The sequence below is a fragment of the Anabas testudineus genome, chromosome 8 (genome assembly GCF_900324465.2).
Source record: "Anabas testudineus chromosome 8, fAnaTes1.2, whole genome shotgun sequence".
In the NCBI taxonomy this organism is placed as follows: domain Eukaryota; kingdom Metazoa; phylum Chordata; class Actinopteri; order Anabantiformes; family Anabantidae; genus Anabas; species Anabas testudineus.
This window is the reverse complement of record NC_046617.1, coordinates 9,470,755-9,483,752: the sequence shown is the minus strand read 5'-3', so window position 1 is coordinate 9,483,752 and position 12,998 is coordinate 9,470,755. Positions and strand designations below refer to the sequence as shown.

Genomic DNA, 12,998 nt, shown 5'->3' with positions numbered 1-12,998 from the left:
ACAGTTGAGTTTGGCTTATGAGTTCATGCTTGGCATAAACTTTTGTAATTAGCACCTTTTTTTTTTTGAGAAGCTGCTAGCATTTCCTGGCATTGCACATTTAAATGTTGTCTTGTGTCTTTGTACACATATACATGAATCTTCAGAACCCACCTCCAGGAAAAGAAAAAAAAAAAAGATTGTCTTTCCACAGCTCCGTCTTTATTTTTAGAGGCTGGATGCTGATGAGAGAGAGGAGAAAGCAAGGGAGTGAGAAATGGCAGTAAAAGTGGGGGAAAAGGGGGGAAAGCAAGGAGGAAAAGAGACGGCTGGTGGAGGGGGATCGAGATGGTCACGGGGGTTGTTTTGGTTCCTGTGTGGCTCAGGAGAGAGGCAGAAAAAAACTGAAATGTGATGAGAGTCCTTCCTCTGAGTGAGCTGGAGAGAGAGAAGGGGACGTAACCACACCAACCTCTCACTCGATGAGGGAGCAGGGAGGAGGGGGTCGGGTGGGGAGGGGGGGGGGCTCCGCCGCTATCGCCGTATAAAAAGCCAAGCCTGAGAATCCGGCACCACAAACTCACCACACATACACACACACGCACACATGCACACACAGGACCAGTGGCTGCAGTGTATCTCTCACATTCACCCACTCTCATCATTCCCTCTCTCTCTCTCTCTCTCTCTCTCTCTCTCTGTCTGTCTCACTCTGTGTCTCTCACTTCATTCCTCTGGGCTCTGCATCCTTCTTGCTTCTTCTCACAAGTCAGACTGTGCTTGTAAGTATGCGCTGAATGTCTCCCTGTGTGTGCCTGGGCTTCCTTAAGTCTTTCTGTATGTGTGAGTGGCTGATTGCCTACTTTAGTGTGACTGAGTAGAGCAGTGAGGTGTATCAAGTGTATGTGGGTCTCTGTCTCACCCTCACACACTCGCCGCTCCTCTTGCAACTCTTCTTGGGATCTCAGGGTCCCTTTCCACGGTGACAGGCTCCCCACACCAAGCAGTCACCATTTCCGCCCCCGGGAGACCCACGCTGGCAGCGCAGCCCCTTCCCCGACTCAGCATCGGGAGGAAGACCCTGGTGGCGGCTGCCGTAGGGGTTATGCTGGTCCTGGTGCTGGTGGTCCTCATCCCTGTGCTCGTCAGCTCTGTGGGTACAGACGCCAACCACTATGAGATGCTCGGCACCTGTCGTATGGTGTGTGACCCCTACCTGAACAAGGGCACTCCGGCCAGCAGCACGAGCTCCACCGGTCTCCAGGCGGAGGCAGAGGCGCTGAGTGACCACAGCAATGTGCTTCCACCGTCCACCTTACTGCAAGGACCACAGGGGAAGCCTGGCAGGCCAGGCAAGCCTGGACCTCCCGGACCACCTGGGCCACCTGGAGAACCGGGGCCACCTGGACCAGCTGGGCCTCCTGGCGACAGAGGGGATCAAGGAAGGACTGGGATTTTGGGTCTAGGGGGGACCGGAGCTATCAGCACAGCTACATATAGCACGGTGCCTCGGGTGGCCTTTTACGCAGGGCTTAAAAACCCTCACGAAGGCTACGAGATCCTCAAGTTTGACGATGTGGTCACTAATCTGGGCAACAACTATGATGGCATTTCAGGCAAGTTCATCTGCAGCATACCAGGCACATACTTCTTCATCTACCATGTGCTGATGAGAGGAGGGGACGGCACCAGCATGTGGGCAGACCTCTGCAAGAATGGCCAGGTTAGTGCTGTAAAACTTTTTTTTTTTTTTTTTTAAGTTTCATCCCCACGGTGTGAGCATACCTGCCTCCTCCTCCGATGCCCACTCTCCCACTCTCTCTCCCTTAAAAATCAGCACCTCCAAAAGCAGCTCAAAAAAGCCAGTGAATTAAAAAGTGAAACGGTGAAGAAAGCGTGCGCATCTGTGTGTGTGTGTGTGTGTTCCTCCAAAGCGCACAGCTGTGGCACACGGCACGCCCGGAGATAAAGATGTGTTGACTGGTCGCAGACAGCGTCCCCACTTCGCATGATGCGTCCTGACATTGCCGCGTCTCGGGAGCCAAAAGGACGGTCGCAGTTTGCGCTGAGCAGGGAGCGTGAGACGGTCTCTTTGCCTTTTACGCAGTAAAGTTAGGACCCGTTTCTTTTTGGACTGGGATTCATGTCTGGAGGAAATCAGTGCAAGTTTGTGTCGGATTATTATCGTGTAGAGGAGTGGAGTGATGGTGAAATGCAAACCGCGAGATAATATGTTTTATAGCTTTGTTGTGCGTAAAGTTTGTAATAGCCTAAAACAAATTGAGCAGACTTTATTATTATTATAAGTAGTAGTTTCATTTTATAAAACCTTTACACTATGTGGGATTTCTCTGACTACGCGTAAAGAGGGGAGAGGGAAATATTAAAAAATTTGACTCGGGCTAGAATATTTAGACCACACCTGTCCGCGCAAATCCTCCGGATAAAGTCCTGTTAGAGCCATTAGGACGTCAACAAGATCTGGTCTCGCTTTCTTTTATGCATAATTTTAATGGAACATTAATTGTATTTTGCGCCCATGAGGGTCTTCTCAGGTTTGTAATATGTGTCGTTGTAGTTTGCAGCCGACTGATCTTTTTTTTTTTTTCCTCTAAACTGCTTCCGAAACAGTTTTTGCCTCTATAAATATAAATGTGGAATTACAGTTTAAATAGTGACAGTGCAGGCATCATTGCCGGGGAATGCTGAGTCTCTATTATATGTGTTTCTGTCCAGCGTCATGACAAACACTAAAAACAATAAGATAACAACACAACAAAGAAGCTGCTCAGGTTAAGGGGTTGTCACTGTTACAGTGTGTGGTCCCTTTCATGAACATTTCTAATTCCCCGTTATGAGCTGTGCTCTGCTGTGCAGAACAGAAAGCTTGCAGCAGCATGAGATAAATCATAAACATCTCTACAATCCACAAGATCTCATCCTCCAGCTGTCATTTAAGCTCACAGCCAAGATGATTCTCTGACCTGTTTCCATGGTGGCTGGAAGAAAAATATAAATCTTAAGTTTTCAATGTTTCTGTCAAGTGGAATATTTACACATTCAATGCAGCGATAGGTGTTTAGCTGGACTCGAGATAAAATAACACTTGGCACTGGCTCTGTGGCGTGAACCTGCAGCTTTGTCGAGGCAACTAGAGGTTAATTCCTTTAACCTCCCCAAGTTCATCCCCAGCAAGGAAAAGAGAGTTACAGCAAGCGCTCTGTGTATATAATGTCTCACTCAACAGTAATGTTTATGGGTGGGCGTAAAAGCATTGATATATAATAGGGGAAGAAGAACATATGTTCCTATAAAACGCCTTCTGTTTCCGCTTCATTGTGCTCCCAAGAGGAGGGTGTGGAGGTACTTAAGTTAGACGCACACAGTGTGCATCTCCAGAGATACATGTAATGTTTATAAAGTGGTAACTGCTTTTCTTACTCCGTCTTCCTCTGTCCTATACGCAGCTTATGCATAACGCGTGCCGCCCTCTTGCTGTGCTGTCTGTTAGTTTGTGTGCTCGGCTGATGAAACAGGCCCCTGAGCCTCGGTCTGTGTAAATGACTGTGAATGGTTATAAATGTTGGGCCAACTTATGCTACATCATTGATGAAGTGCGCCGAGTCACACTGAAGCCCCTACAGTAACACTGGTGCTCTCCTCAGCTCATTAAGGCGGCAAAAAGCTTTACTGTGAGCTGGGACAGGGGAGGCCAGGGAATTGGAGACAATACCAGTATTTTATCATCTTTTGGCTTTAGTGAAGCAGCAGGTTTCCAGGTCCTGCAGTGCAGTTTCACTCCAGCTCGTCCCTCTCCACGGGTCCCCACTAGCTGTGTGGAACATCAACATCCATTGGGTTACTTTACCTCTTCCCCCACCTCCCTCTTTTCACTTGGCAGAGAGAGAGAGAACACAAAAAAAAATCCAGTATTGTCCCCAGAACTTTGACATTTTTTAAAGTAGACCAAAAAAACTAGCTTCCTGGTAAACAAACAAATAAGGAATCTATTTTCAGCACAGCGCACTTTATCCGCTTTCCAAGTTCCTCTCCACACACTCTTTTGGCTTCTTCATTGTCTGTTCTTCTGCTCGCCAGCCAAACTATTCCAACCAATCCTAAATGCTTTCCAATAAATCAATGTTTTCCTCTAACCTGTTTTTGGACGCATCCTGAGAGACACAGCAGTGACAATGAAGACAAATTTATTGGACACCTTAGAAAGGGGTGAGAGAAGAGAGGATGGGAACGACATAGTTATTGTGCTATTGTGCTATCAAGTCCATTTAATTGTAATTAAAAAGCTTGAATCAGATCCAAGATGTGTTTGCGCTTCTCCTCACCGTTCCCTTCTTAATATTGTTATTAATCCGCCAAACCGTTTCAGAGTTAATTAAAAGCAATGACTTCAGCGTCAGTCTCTCAAGAGGACCATAGTGAATAATCACTCTGTCTCCTCCTTTAATAAGCTTCAATGTCCTTCGTGCACATGGCTCCTTCCTAGCAATTACTGCTGCAGTCTCCTGCACACATACACACACATTCACACATGCGCACACATACACAGCCCCCTCCCTCCCCCCAACACACACACACACACACACACCCCAAACTGTGCACTGCCCTCCATCTCTCCTCTACGTCAGGTCTAGAGGAGCTCACTTTTGTAAAGGAGCAGAAAGTTTACATCCTAAAGGGAAAAGTTAATTTCAAAAAGCAACAAAAATTCGGATTGTGGCATCATGGGATCGATTTGGTAACACACAACGCCATCAGTATTCTTTATTGCTCTCAAGTGATGCATTTCACTACAACTGAATAAATTAAACTGCATCTTATCCTTTTCTTAGACTTTATTTTGGAGTTTGCCCCGCTTCAAAAATAAATAATTCTTTTTACCCTAAAGTGTTGCTCATCTTAGATCAGTCGCGTGCCATTTCCCTGTCACACCTTTCCAGTCCATCTCCGCCCATGAGGATGCCTCCAGGGGGTCCTTCAGCTCCGGTGCACATGAACACGCAATTGTTTATGTTTATCCTGCGGCTGTGTTTCCAGAGGAAACCCACACATTGTGTTTAGCATGTGGTGTCAATCCCAAGATTAAACAGGGGAGCTGAGCCATCTGGATGAAGGTCTGCTCTGTTTGATTATTGACGTATGTTCTAATGAAAGGTGCGAATAACAAAAAGAGCATCCGTTCAGCAGCTTTTCACTTTATTGATTTTTTTACATCATAAGATTATATATATATATATATATATATATATATATATATATAATATATATTCACAATTAATACGAAAATGTGAACGGTAACAGGAGCATATATAGCAATACTTCGACTTGATTGATTTTAACATTCCACTAATGCTCTGACCTGCTATTCTTCATCGTGGTCAGACTTCAGCACTGAGAGGCCTCTGTGTGTCTGCCTGGTGCAACAGAGAGACTCTGTGTGAAATAGACAGGCGGGGTTTGAGAGAGCCACCCTCAGTCCCTCAACCTCTTCGCCTGTGGTATTGATCCCCTTATGTGTATGTGTACATGTGTGCGCGTGCACGTCTGCGTGTCGCTTTCCTTCTTCTGACAGGACCCGTTTCTTTCTGTGTGATGTATATCATGGCACTTCTTCTGTAATCAGCCTGAGAGGTAGTGGAGGTGGGCCTTTGGCCTTGATCTGCTGTGTAATTGGACATTGCATTTGACACTCTGCCGAGTGGAACATTAGAGCTGCCCTAATTAGGTGCAAGGGCTATTAAATGAAGATTGGCCCATGTTGTTAGGAAATACCACACAGATTGGAAATGTCAAGATGACATCGGGCTGTCATCTGCAAGCACAGGGAAGAAAATCTATCATTTATTGGTGAAGTTTCAAAACTTCCCAGAGAACTGCCCACTACTTGTCTGTAGTAAATCAATTACTTTAAAACATTTTACACTGACCTCCTTAAGTAGAGAGCTATTGGAGCCCAGCAGTGCACACACTCACTGTGCTAGCGACTCGTATTAATTAGCTCATGAAATACAGCTATAATGTTTTATGTACTGAAGCACCAAAAACATTCGATCTAAAATAGGCTATGGACTGTCTCCTGTGGCTGGCTGACTCAAGGATGCTATGGTGTTGACTCACAAGGCTCCTTCATTATAATGAGGGCCATATGGGAGATAGACAAGTGCCCCTGGCCCTCTTATGCAAACATCCCTCTCTCCATCTCTCCCCACGCCCCTGACATTTAGCTGTCCCCTGAATTCAGTCTTCAGTGATACCCACAATTATCCTCTCCCTCTTCACAGGAAAGCAGCAAGTCAATGGCTTGAAATGACTCACAGTCTGCTACATAACTCAATGTGTTAACACCTCCTGCCCCCGTGAAAATGCATATGGGTAAGACAATCAACTATTGTCCCACTATGAAAAATGGATGTCATAGCAAAGCTGTCTCTCTTTTGATGCTTTAACACTCACTTTGCCTCATTTTAGAGGAGTCTTTTTTAGTTAAGAAAAAAAAAGGAAAGTCTGCCTCAGGGTTACTAGGAAGCACACTGGGAAAAAAAAAGGATTAGTGTGAACGGAGGTTGAACATTTTTGCAGTAAAACTGTCTTTGCAGACAATACTGCGAGCCATGGTTGTGGTTTGGGTGTTGGTGCTAGAGGCACACAGCACTGTGTATCTCAGTAATTAACTGAGCGTGATGAGTCAGACACAAGAAAGAAAAGATTGGCTGGATTGCAGGTCAAAGTTGATTCCTCTTTTTTTCCACTGCAGTTCCCTCTGACAAGCCTCTTTCAATGGCTCTTGGCAGAAGTTGTCTTGATTTCATCCCTTTTTTTTATGCCATGGCAGAGCTGCAATGCTCTGGCTCCTTGACATTTTTTTTTGCAAATTTAGATCAAGTGTGAGTCGTGCAGGTGATATAACGAACTGATATAAGACTCACCCGGAGCGTTACTGTAAGCAGTTTCATAGGTTTGTGCAGGAAATCGTGCTCTTTCAAAGGAGGTTGAGCAGGTCCAAAGAGAACAGCTGGTGAAATTAATTCAGGAGGCCTTTTTGTACTCTTGTCAGACAGATGGCAAATCTTCTGTTACCATTTCATTCGTCTTATCATGTTTTCACTTAGGTTCTTCCGACAAATAAAACTGTAACACACGAATGACCCGAAGCTTTCTGACTTTCCCCCAACACTGCATCTCATGTTATCTGCATGTGCGTGCACAAGTGTATGTCTTTCCATCACTATGATGTGTGTGTGTGTGTGTGTGGCGCAGTGAAAAGTTGGACCAGGCTCAGTGGCGGTGGCAAGCCATCTAAGCTGCCATTAAGCATGCCGTTCACGGCTGGAATGTTCAAACACAATTAGACTGCAGTACACTTTGATTTAAAGAGGACCAATAGACTCGTTGATCCAAAATGGAGGCTCAACAGCAAGTCAACAAATCCCTGTCAGATCAGCCACGACACATGTCCTTGTCACAGTGACAAAGCCTTTTATAAGATCAATGTCCCAGTGAGACTTTACAGGATCCTACTGCTCCATACACAACAGACAAAACTTCAAATTGTGATGATTTTCATAAACAGTATCTTAATGGCTTATAATAAAAGCAATCCAGCCAACCGTACACTGCAGCTGCTGAAGGAAAACAGTGTAAAAATGATTTCAAATAAAAGCTGCAGAAGACGTCCCGCATCACTGAGTCAGTATGTTGAAACTTTATTCTCTTTATTTTATAAACACCAAAATTACTGTGACAGTAATACATTGTTCAGCATAACTTAAGAGAAGCCGCGCTTTATTTCCAGGCACACATTCTATTAAGCCCGAACGCAGCCGTGAATTTTCTGTGACTCCACAATATTATTCAATCAAAACCATCATGTTGACGATATGACGGATGCAAACACGCACGAGCAGCCACAAGGAAGACAACGTTGCCTGACACCTCATTTACCATCGCTGGAGCAGGCGCTTACAGCCTCATGCTTTGTTTGTCTTGTCAAAGTTCCTCTACATATTCTGTGTCAAGGTCACGCACTGCCAGTTGGCTGTTTGTCCTGCTCATCTCTCGCTATACATTGGCTGTATCCTGCTTTCAAACCTCTGGCTCATATGCCTAACTAGTTCTTTGTGTGCAGAGGAGATTAAAAAAAAAGAAAAAGAAAGGAAAAATAGCTCCAATAGGAGCTCCCTGATCATTATTTCAAAAATAGTGAGAGTTTTTATTCATGCGTGCTTATCATTGAAAGCAAACGAAGGAGGCCTAGACTGCAGCAGTTAGTCTCAGAAGGGGATAAAAACCATTAGAGCAAAGAAACAAAAACAAAACAAAAATATCACTGTGGAAGAACTAGAAGGATTTCTGGGAAGTTTACTCTCACCAGGGCTTTTCTCAATCTGTCTCTGCTAAAGGAATATTTTATATTTATATCTTCCCCTCCCCCCAAAAAATGTTCTTGAAGAATTCGTAAATTTAGCTCCTTCAAGAGCGAGTGAAGGGAATAATTTAAGCTATATTACACATGGGTGACATTGCCAGAGGTGCCCTGGCTCTGTGTGAACACCTTGAGAGCAAATATTTTGATAAAGTTTCATTAAAATCTCTACTGACAAATCCTCCTGAGCCGTCATCACCCACTCCCCCTTCACAACCCAGAGCAGTAACCCTCTAATAAGATGGTGTTGACTTTGCACGCTCAGGGCACATCATATCATATTAATATGCACTGGACGCCAGCAACTCAGAATCAGAACAGGAGGTGTTGTTTGCACATCGATATGAGCTGTGCTAGATTTAATCAGGAAGATAAACAATAATAATAAAAAAAAAAAGTACAATATTCCATATATTATTCCTGCAACTTAAAACCTCTCCTCTGTTTCATTATCCAGATTAGCCTTTACAGCACCTGCACATTTCAAAGCAACGTGACTGCCGCTCTTTGGAGCTATAAGTTGTTAAAACATTTTAGACAGCTTTCAGTCTTCTTATCGTCACTCTATGGGTCTCACCGGTTAATTACTTACTGAATGCCACGCCTATGTATGGATAGTACAGATTTTTTTGCTCACTATGCAGTCAAATCTTCCAGTAAATCCACCATTCTCTGAACAAACATACCTAAAAGTGTTGTGCCACTGCTTGATCTTTTCATTTAATGTACCTCCTTCACTAGAAAAGCTCTTATTCTCTTATTTATTTCATCTCCCATTACAAAATAGTGCTTTTTAATCATTGAGAATAATATTGTTAAGAAGGCTGAACAAGTGTCAACCTTGTCTCTCTCATTCTCTCTCTCTCAATGCCGTGAGCTGAAGGATGCAAAGAAAAGCTCTTTTCTCTTTGTAAATAATTCAGAGCATAATTGAGCATCTGATGGATTGCAAGAGGACTTTAGGTGAAATCCAGAATAGAATAATATTGCTTTATTCCTTGCATTGAATCGTATAATAATAACCATATAATAATGATTTGGAGATGAGAGTTAGCTACAAGTAATTGAAATGTCACATTTTTCTTATGATAAAACTATAGAAAAATATGAAGCTGCCTGTTGTTCTCTGTATTTATTGTGGAATCATGGTCATAAAGGGAACTGAACAGATACCACTACCAAGAATAGAGACGAAGAGAAACATTGTGTCAGCACTTAATAGTGTTGATTTCTGGTGAAATGCTGCAGAAATGCTGTCCCAACCGCTGCGGTTATGATGAAGTGTTGTGAAGAGACGTGTAATGCAGCGTTAACAGTCTGGTTTGGTCAGGTTCAAAATAAGGTGTCACAGATGTGGCACCTTACCACTTAAATGCTTTTTACAGTGGTGATGCTGGAGCGTGCGTGTGTGTTTTATTTCATGACCCCTTCTAGCCTCAGGTGTGCGTCTGTGTGTTTGTCATTGTGTTGCTCAGGAGAAAAGCACTTAAGACATTCAAATGCTCCTCTTAAGGAGTTTGCTGGTTTCTATCAGATGCTTTTAACGCCTGTATCAATTACAGTTGGAAAATATACACGTTTAAACCAATAATTTTCTAAATGCAAAGTACTGTATATGTGAGGCTCTTCCATGCTTTACACTTGGTATGTTAATAAGATTTTGCACGCCCCTGCACATCCTCTGCAAGCTTTTATGTTTCCAAGTGCAGGATGTTAAAAATCAACAATAGATGAGCTGAGGATTTAGTATCAACAGTGAATGCTATTATGTTCGAGAAGATAATAGGAAGAACATACCTAATGAAACTTTGCTCCATTAACAAAATCCATAGAAAAAGACGTCGAGCTAAACAGTGTCTGACTGAGGAGTTATAGTGAATCTATCCGTCTACAATAACAAAAAACACTTTAGTCTGTAAAGAAATATTTAAATCACTGATTTAAATTTCACAAAAACAATATCAATATATTTTAATATATTTAAATGTCAAGAGAACTCATCCGGGCTCCATGAGATATGAGAGGTTTGGCAACAGTGATGCTTTCTATGCAGGAGATCTCTGTCAGTAGCTGGCCTCTCGTCACAATTGTCAATATGCCTGTTGTGTGTGCTCTTAAATATGCCAGCTAATTATTGGGCATCCTCTATGCTGCCTGTTGGGCCAACTTGTCAACACCCGTTAGAAAGGGCCTGATTTAAAGCTGTGTGGACAAACACGGAGCCAGGAAAGGGCCAGAATAGACTTTGGAGACCCGATAATGAGCCACGGGAAAACACTTGAAGTGAACGTAAATTATTGATTTTGATTCAACCTTTCTGACCACACTAAGTGACTAATTGGCTTAGTGGCTACTTAAAATGATGTACAGTGCTTTCCTTTTTCATCTGCAGGAGTAAACGATTTATTCAAGTTACTTTCTTCTTGTTAGTGACTGTTTAGTAACAGTAAGATACTGTACAGTGGAGTCTCTGGGTAGTAGTTCAGTTCTGTACACCAGGACACGGTTATTTAGTTAAAGTACCAGTTTTCACTTTTAATTTAAGGATTTAGGAATTAAAACATTCTTTAAAATATAATTTAGGTGAGTGAAGCACATAAGTGGAAATAAAATGAAAGTTTACTACTAAATTCTTTACAGTCAATTGCTGTCTGGTCATTACCAAGTGTTAGACCTGAACCTCTCATTATTCTGCCATAAAATCTTCTCGGTTATTTGCATGTTCGGTTCATGGTGCTGTGACACTGTCCACTACACTGAGCATACACCCAGTCTACATAGGCTACATGATCTCTCTCTTTTTTTTTTTTAATAACAGTCCATCCTGCAGATCCAATTCTCAATTGCTGCAGTAGTCTTAATTTCAAATCCCCCTGTGCTGGAATCACAGTCAAAATACTTAAAGACAGAGCTGTGCAGAAAAGTTCTTAAGTATAGTGAAGGATCATATTTAATTAGTCCTGGTGACTCAGCAGATACAGGCACGCGCTGCATAAGTTGGAAACAGTGTGACCTTCACAGTTTGTCTCCTAAGTTTCCACTCACTCCCTTTCGTTTTGAATTTGGCAAAGATGAGGCCACAAACCGTCCTCTTTGTCTTTAAAAAAACGCAACTCCAGATATAACATTGTGTTGTACCCATTTCAACTGTTAATCTAAACAGCGGCTGCATTTTCCTCCCCAGAAAGAGAGACCATGGGTTTGTGGTGCAGGTCTTAATTAGCCAGGACAGGTTATTTAGAAACTGCTCCAAATGTGCTACAGCCAGACATGCACGTACAAACAAATACACACAGCCAGACATCGGCAAACATAAAGACTAAATCAACCTTTTTCTCATTTCAATTATGCTAACTCACTCCACAAATATAGCTCATAGCTATGTGTTGTCAAATATTTCTGCTTATACTCCGTGGGTGTCCTTGATTTTTATTTTTAATTATATTTCTCATTCATTTCTTCCACAATGAGAAGCCCCCACACAGAGCCCTGTTGTTCAGTTTCAGAGACTTTCTCTTTCTGTGGACCAAGGTTAGATCTTCTGTGAAAGACCACTGGCTTGATCGAACCCATAAATCAGCCCGACAGAGCAGCCCGAGGTTTGATTGACCCTCTGGTTCATCCTGTAGATCTAATATCAATATGAAGGACTTTTTGGGCCATTGTTGTGTTCAGTGACTCTTCAACATAAAAACCTTTATGTAAGATTTAATATTTCAAAACACATTATGGGAAATAGTTTTTATTTTGCAATTCCCAAAAAGATTCACTCTTCTTCTTTCTTGTGGTGCAGCAGCAGCACATTGTTTTCAGTTTTTAGTTAAATAGCAGAGTAGATCAAAACTAAATCTGTAAATCTACATCCAGACATTTAGTCACTTGTTTACTATTTCCTTATGGACACTGAAAAATCTGTAAATACAAACTCTGACACTTACACGTCATGGCTTCCTTTTCTTTTTACAGTTAGGCATCTTAAACAAATCTGAGCATTTCTACTTTTACGGAGATCTGAATGCTTTCAAGCTCTAAATACCTCCAGTGCATTATAGTAATGGATACTGGCATTAGGGAGCTCTGTACACTGCAGTGTATCTATCTAGAATCTGTGTAAGTACCGTGAGAGAATGACTACCTATTTAGGGCATTTCCTAAATGAATTAAGCTAATGTTCTGACATGTACTTCTGCTAACAAGTCTTCCACTCTCCTACATGTTTCTCTGTCTTTCTTCTGCCAGGTTCGTGCCAGCGCCATTGCCCAAGACGCTGACCAGAACTATGACTACGCCTCCAACAGCGTCATCCTCCATCTGGACGCCGGTGACGAGGTTTACATCAAGCTGGACGGAGGCAAAGCCCATGGAGGCAACAACAACAAGTACAGCACCTTCTCTGGTTTCATCCTCTACGCAGACTGAGAACAGACAGACACAGAAACAGTCAGACAGGAAGAGGTCGAACGAAAGGAGTTGGACGACAGGGGAGGGGGGGGAGAGGGTGTGTGTTAAAAGCCGGAATGCTTCATAGTTTTCCTAATTCCCTCCATCATCACGGACACCTCTGCTTTGTATCCATCAG

At 42.9% G+C, this 12,998-nt stretch overlaps 1 protein-coding gene across 1 annotated transcript; it reads left to right on the top strand.

Moving 5' to 3' along the window:
* The first annotated feature begins 575 nt into the window (after positions 1-575).
* LOC113160640 (C1q-related factor) lies at positions 576-12,912 on the top strand. The gene is made up of 2 exons (XM_026357996.1): positions 576-1,702; positions 12,659-12,912. Exons 1-2 carry the CDS (start codon positions 1,085-1,087, stop codon positions 12,836-12,838), a joined length of 798 nt encoding a protein of 265 aa, XP_026213781.1. The 5' UTR covers positions 576-1,084; the 3' UTR covers positions 12,839-12,912.
* The last annotated feature ends 86 nt before the right edge of the window (positions 12,913-12,998 follow it).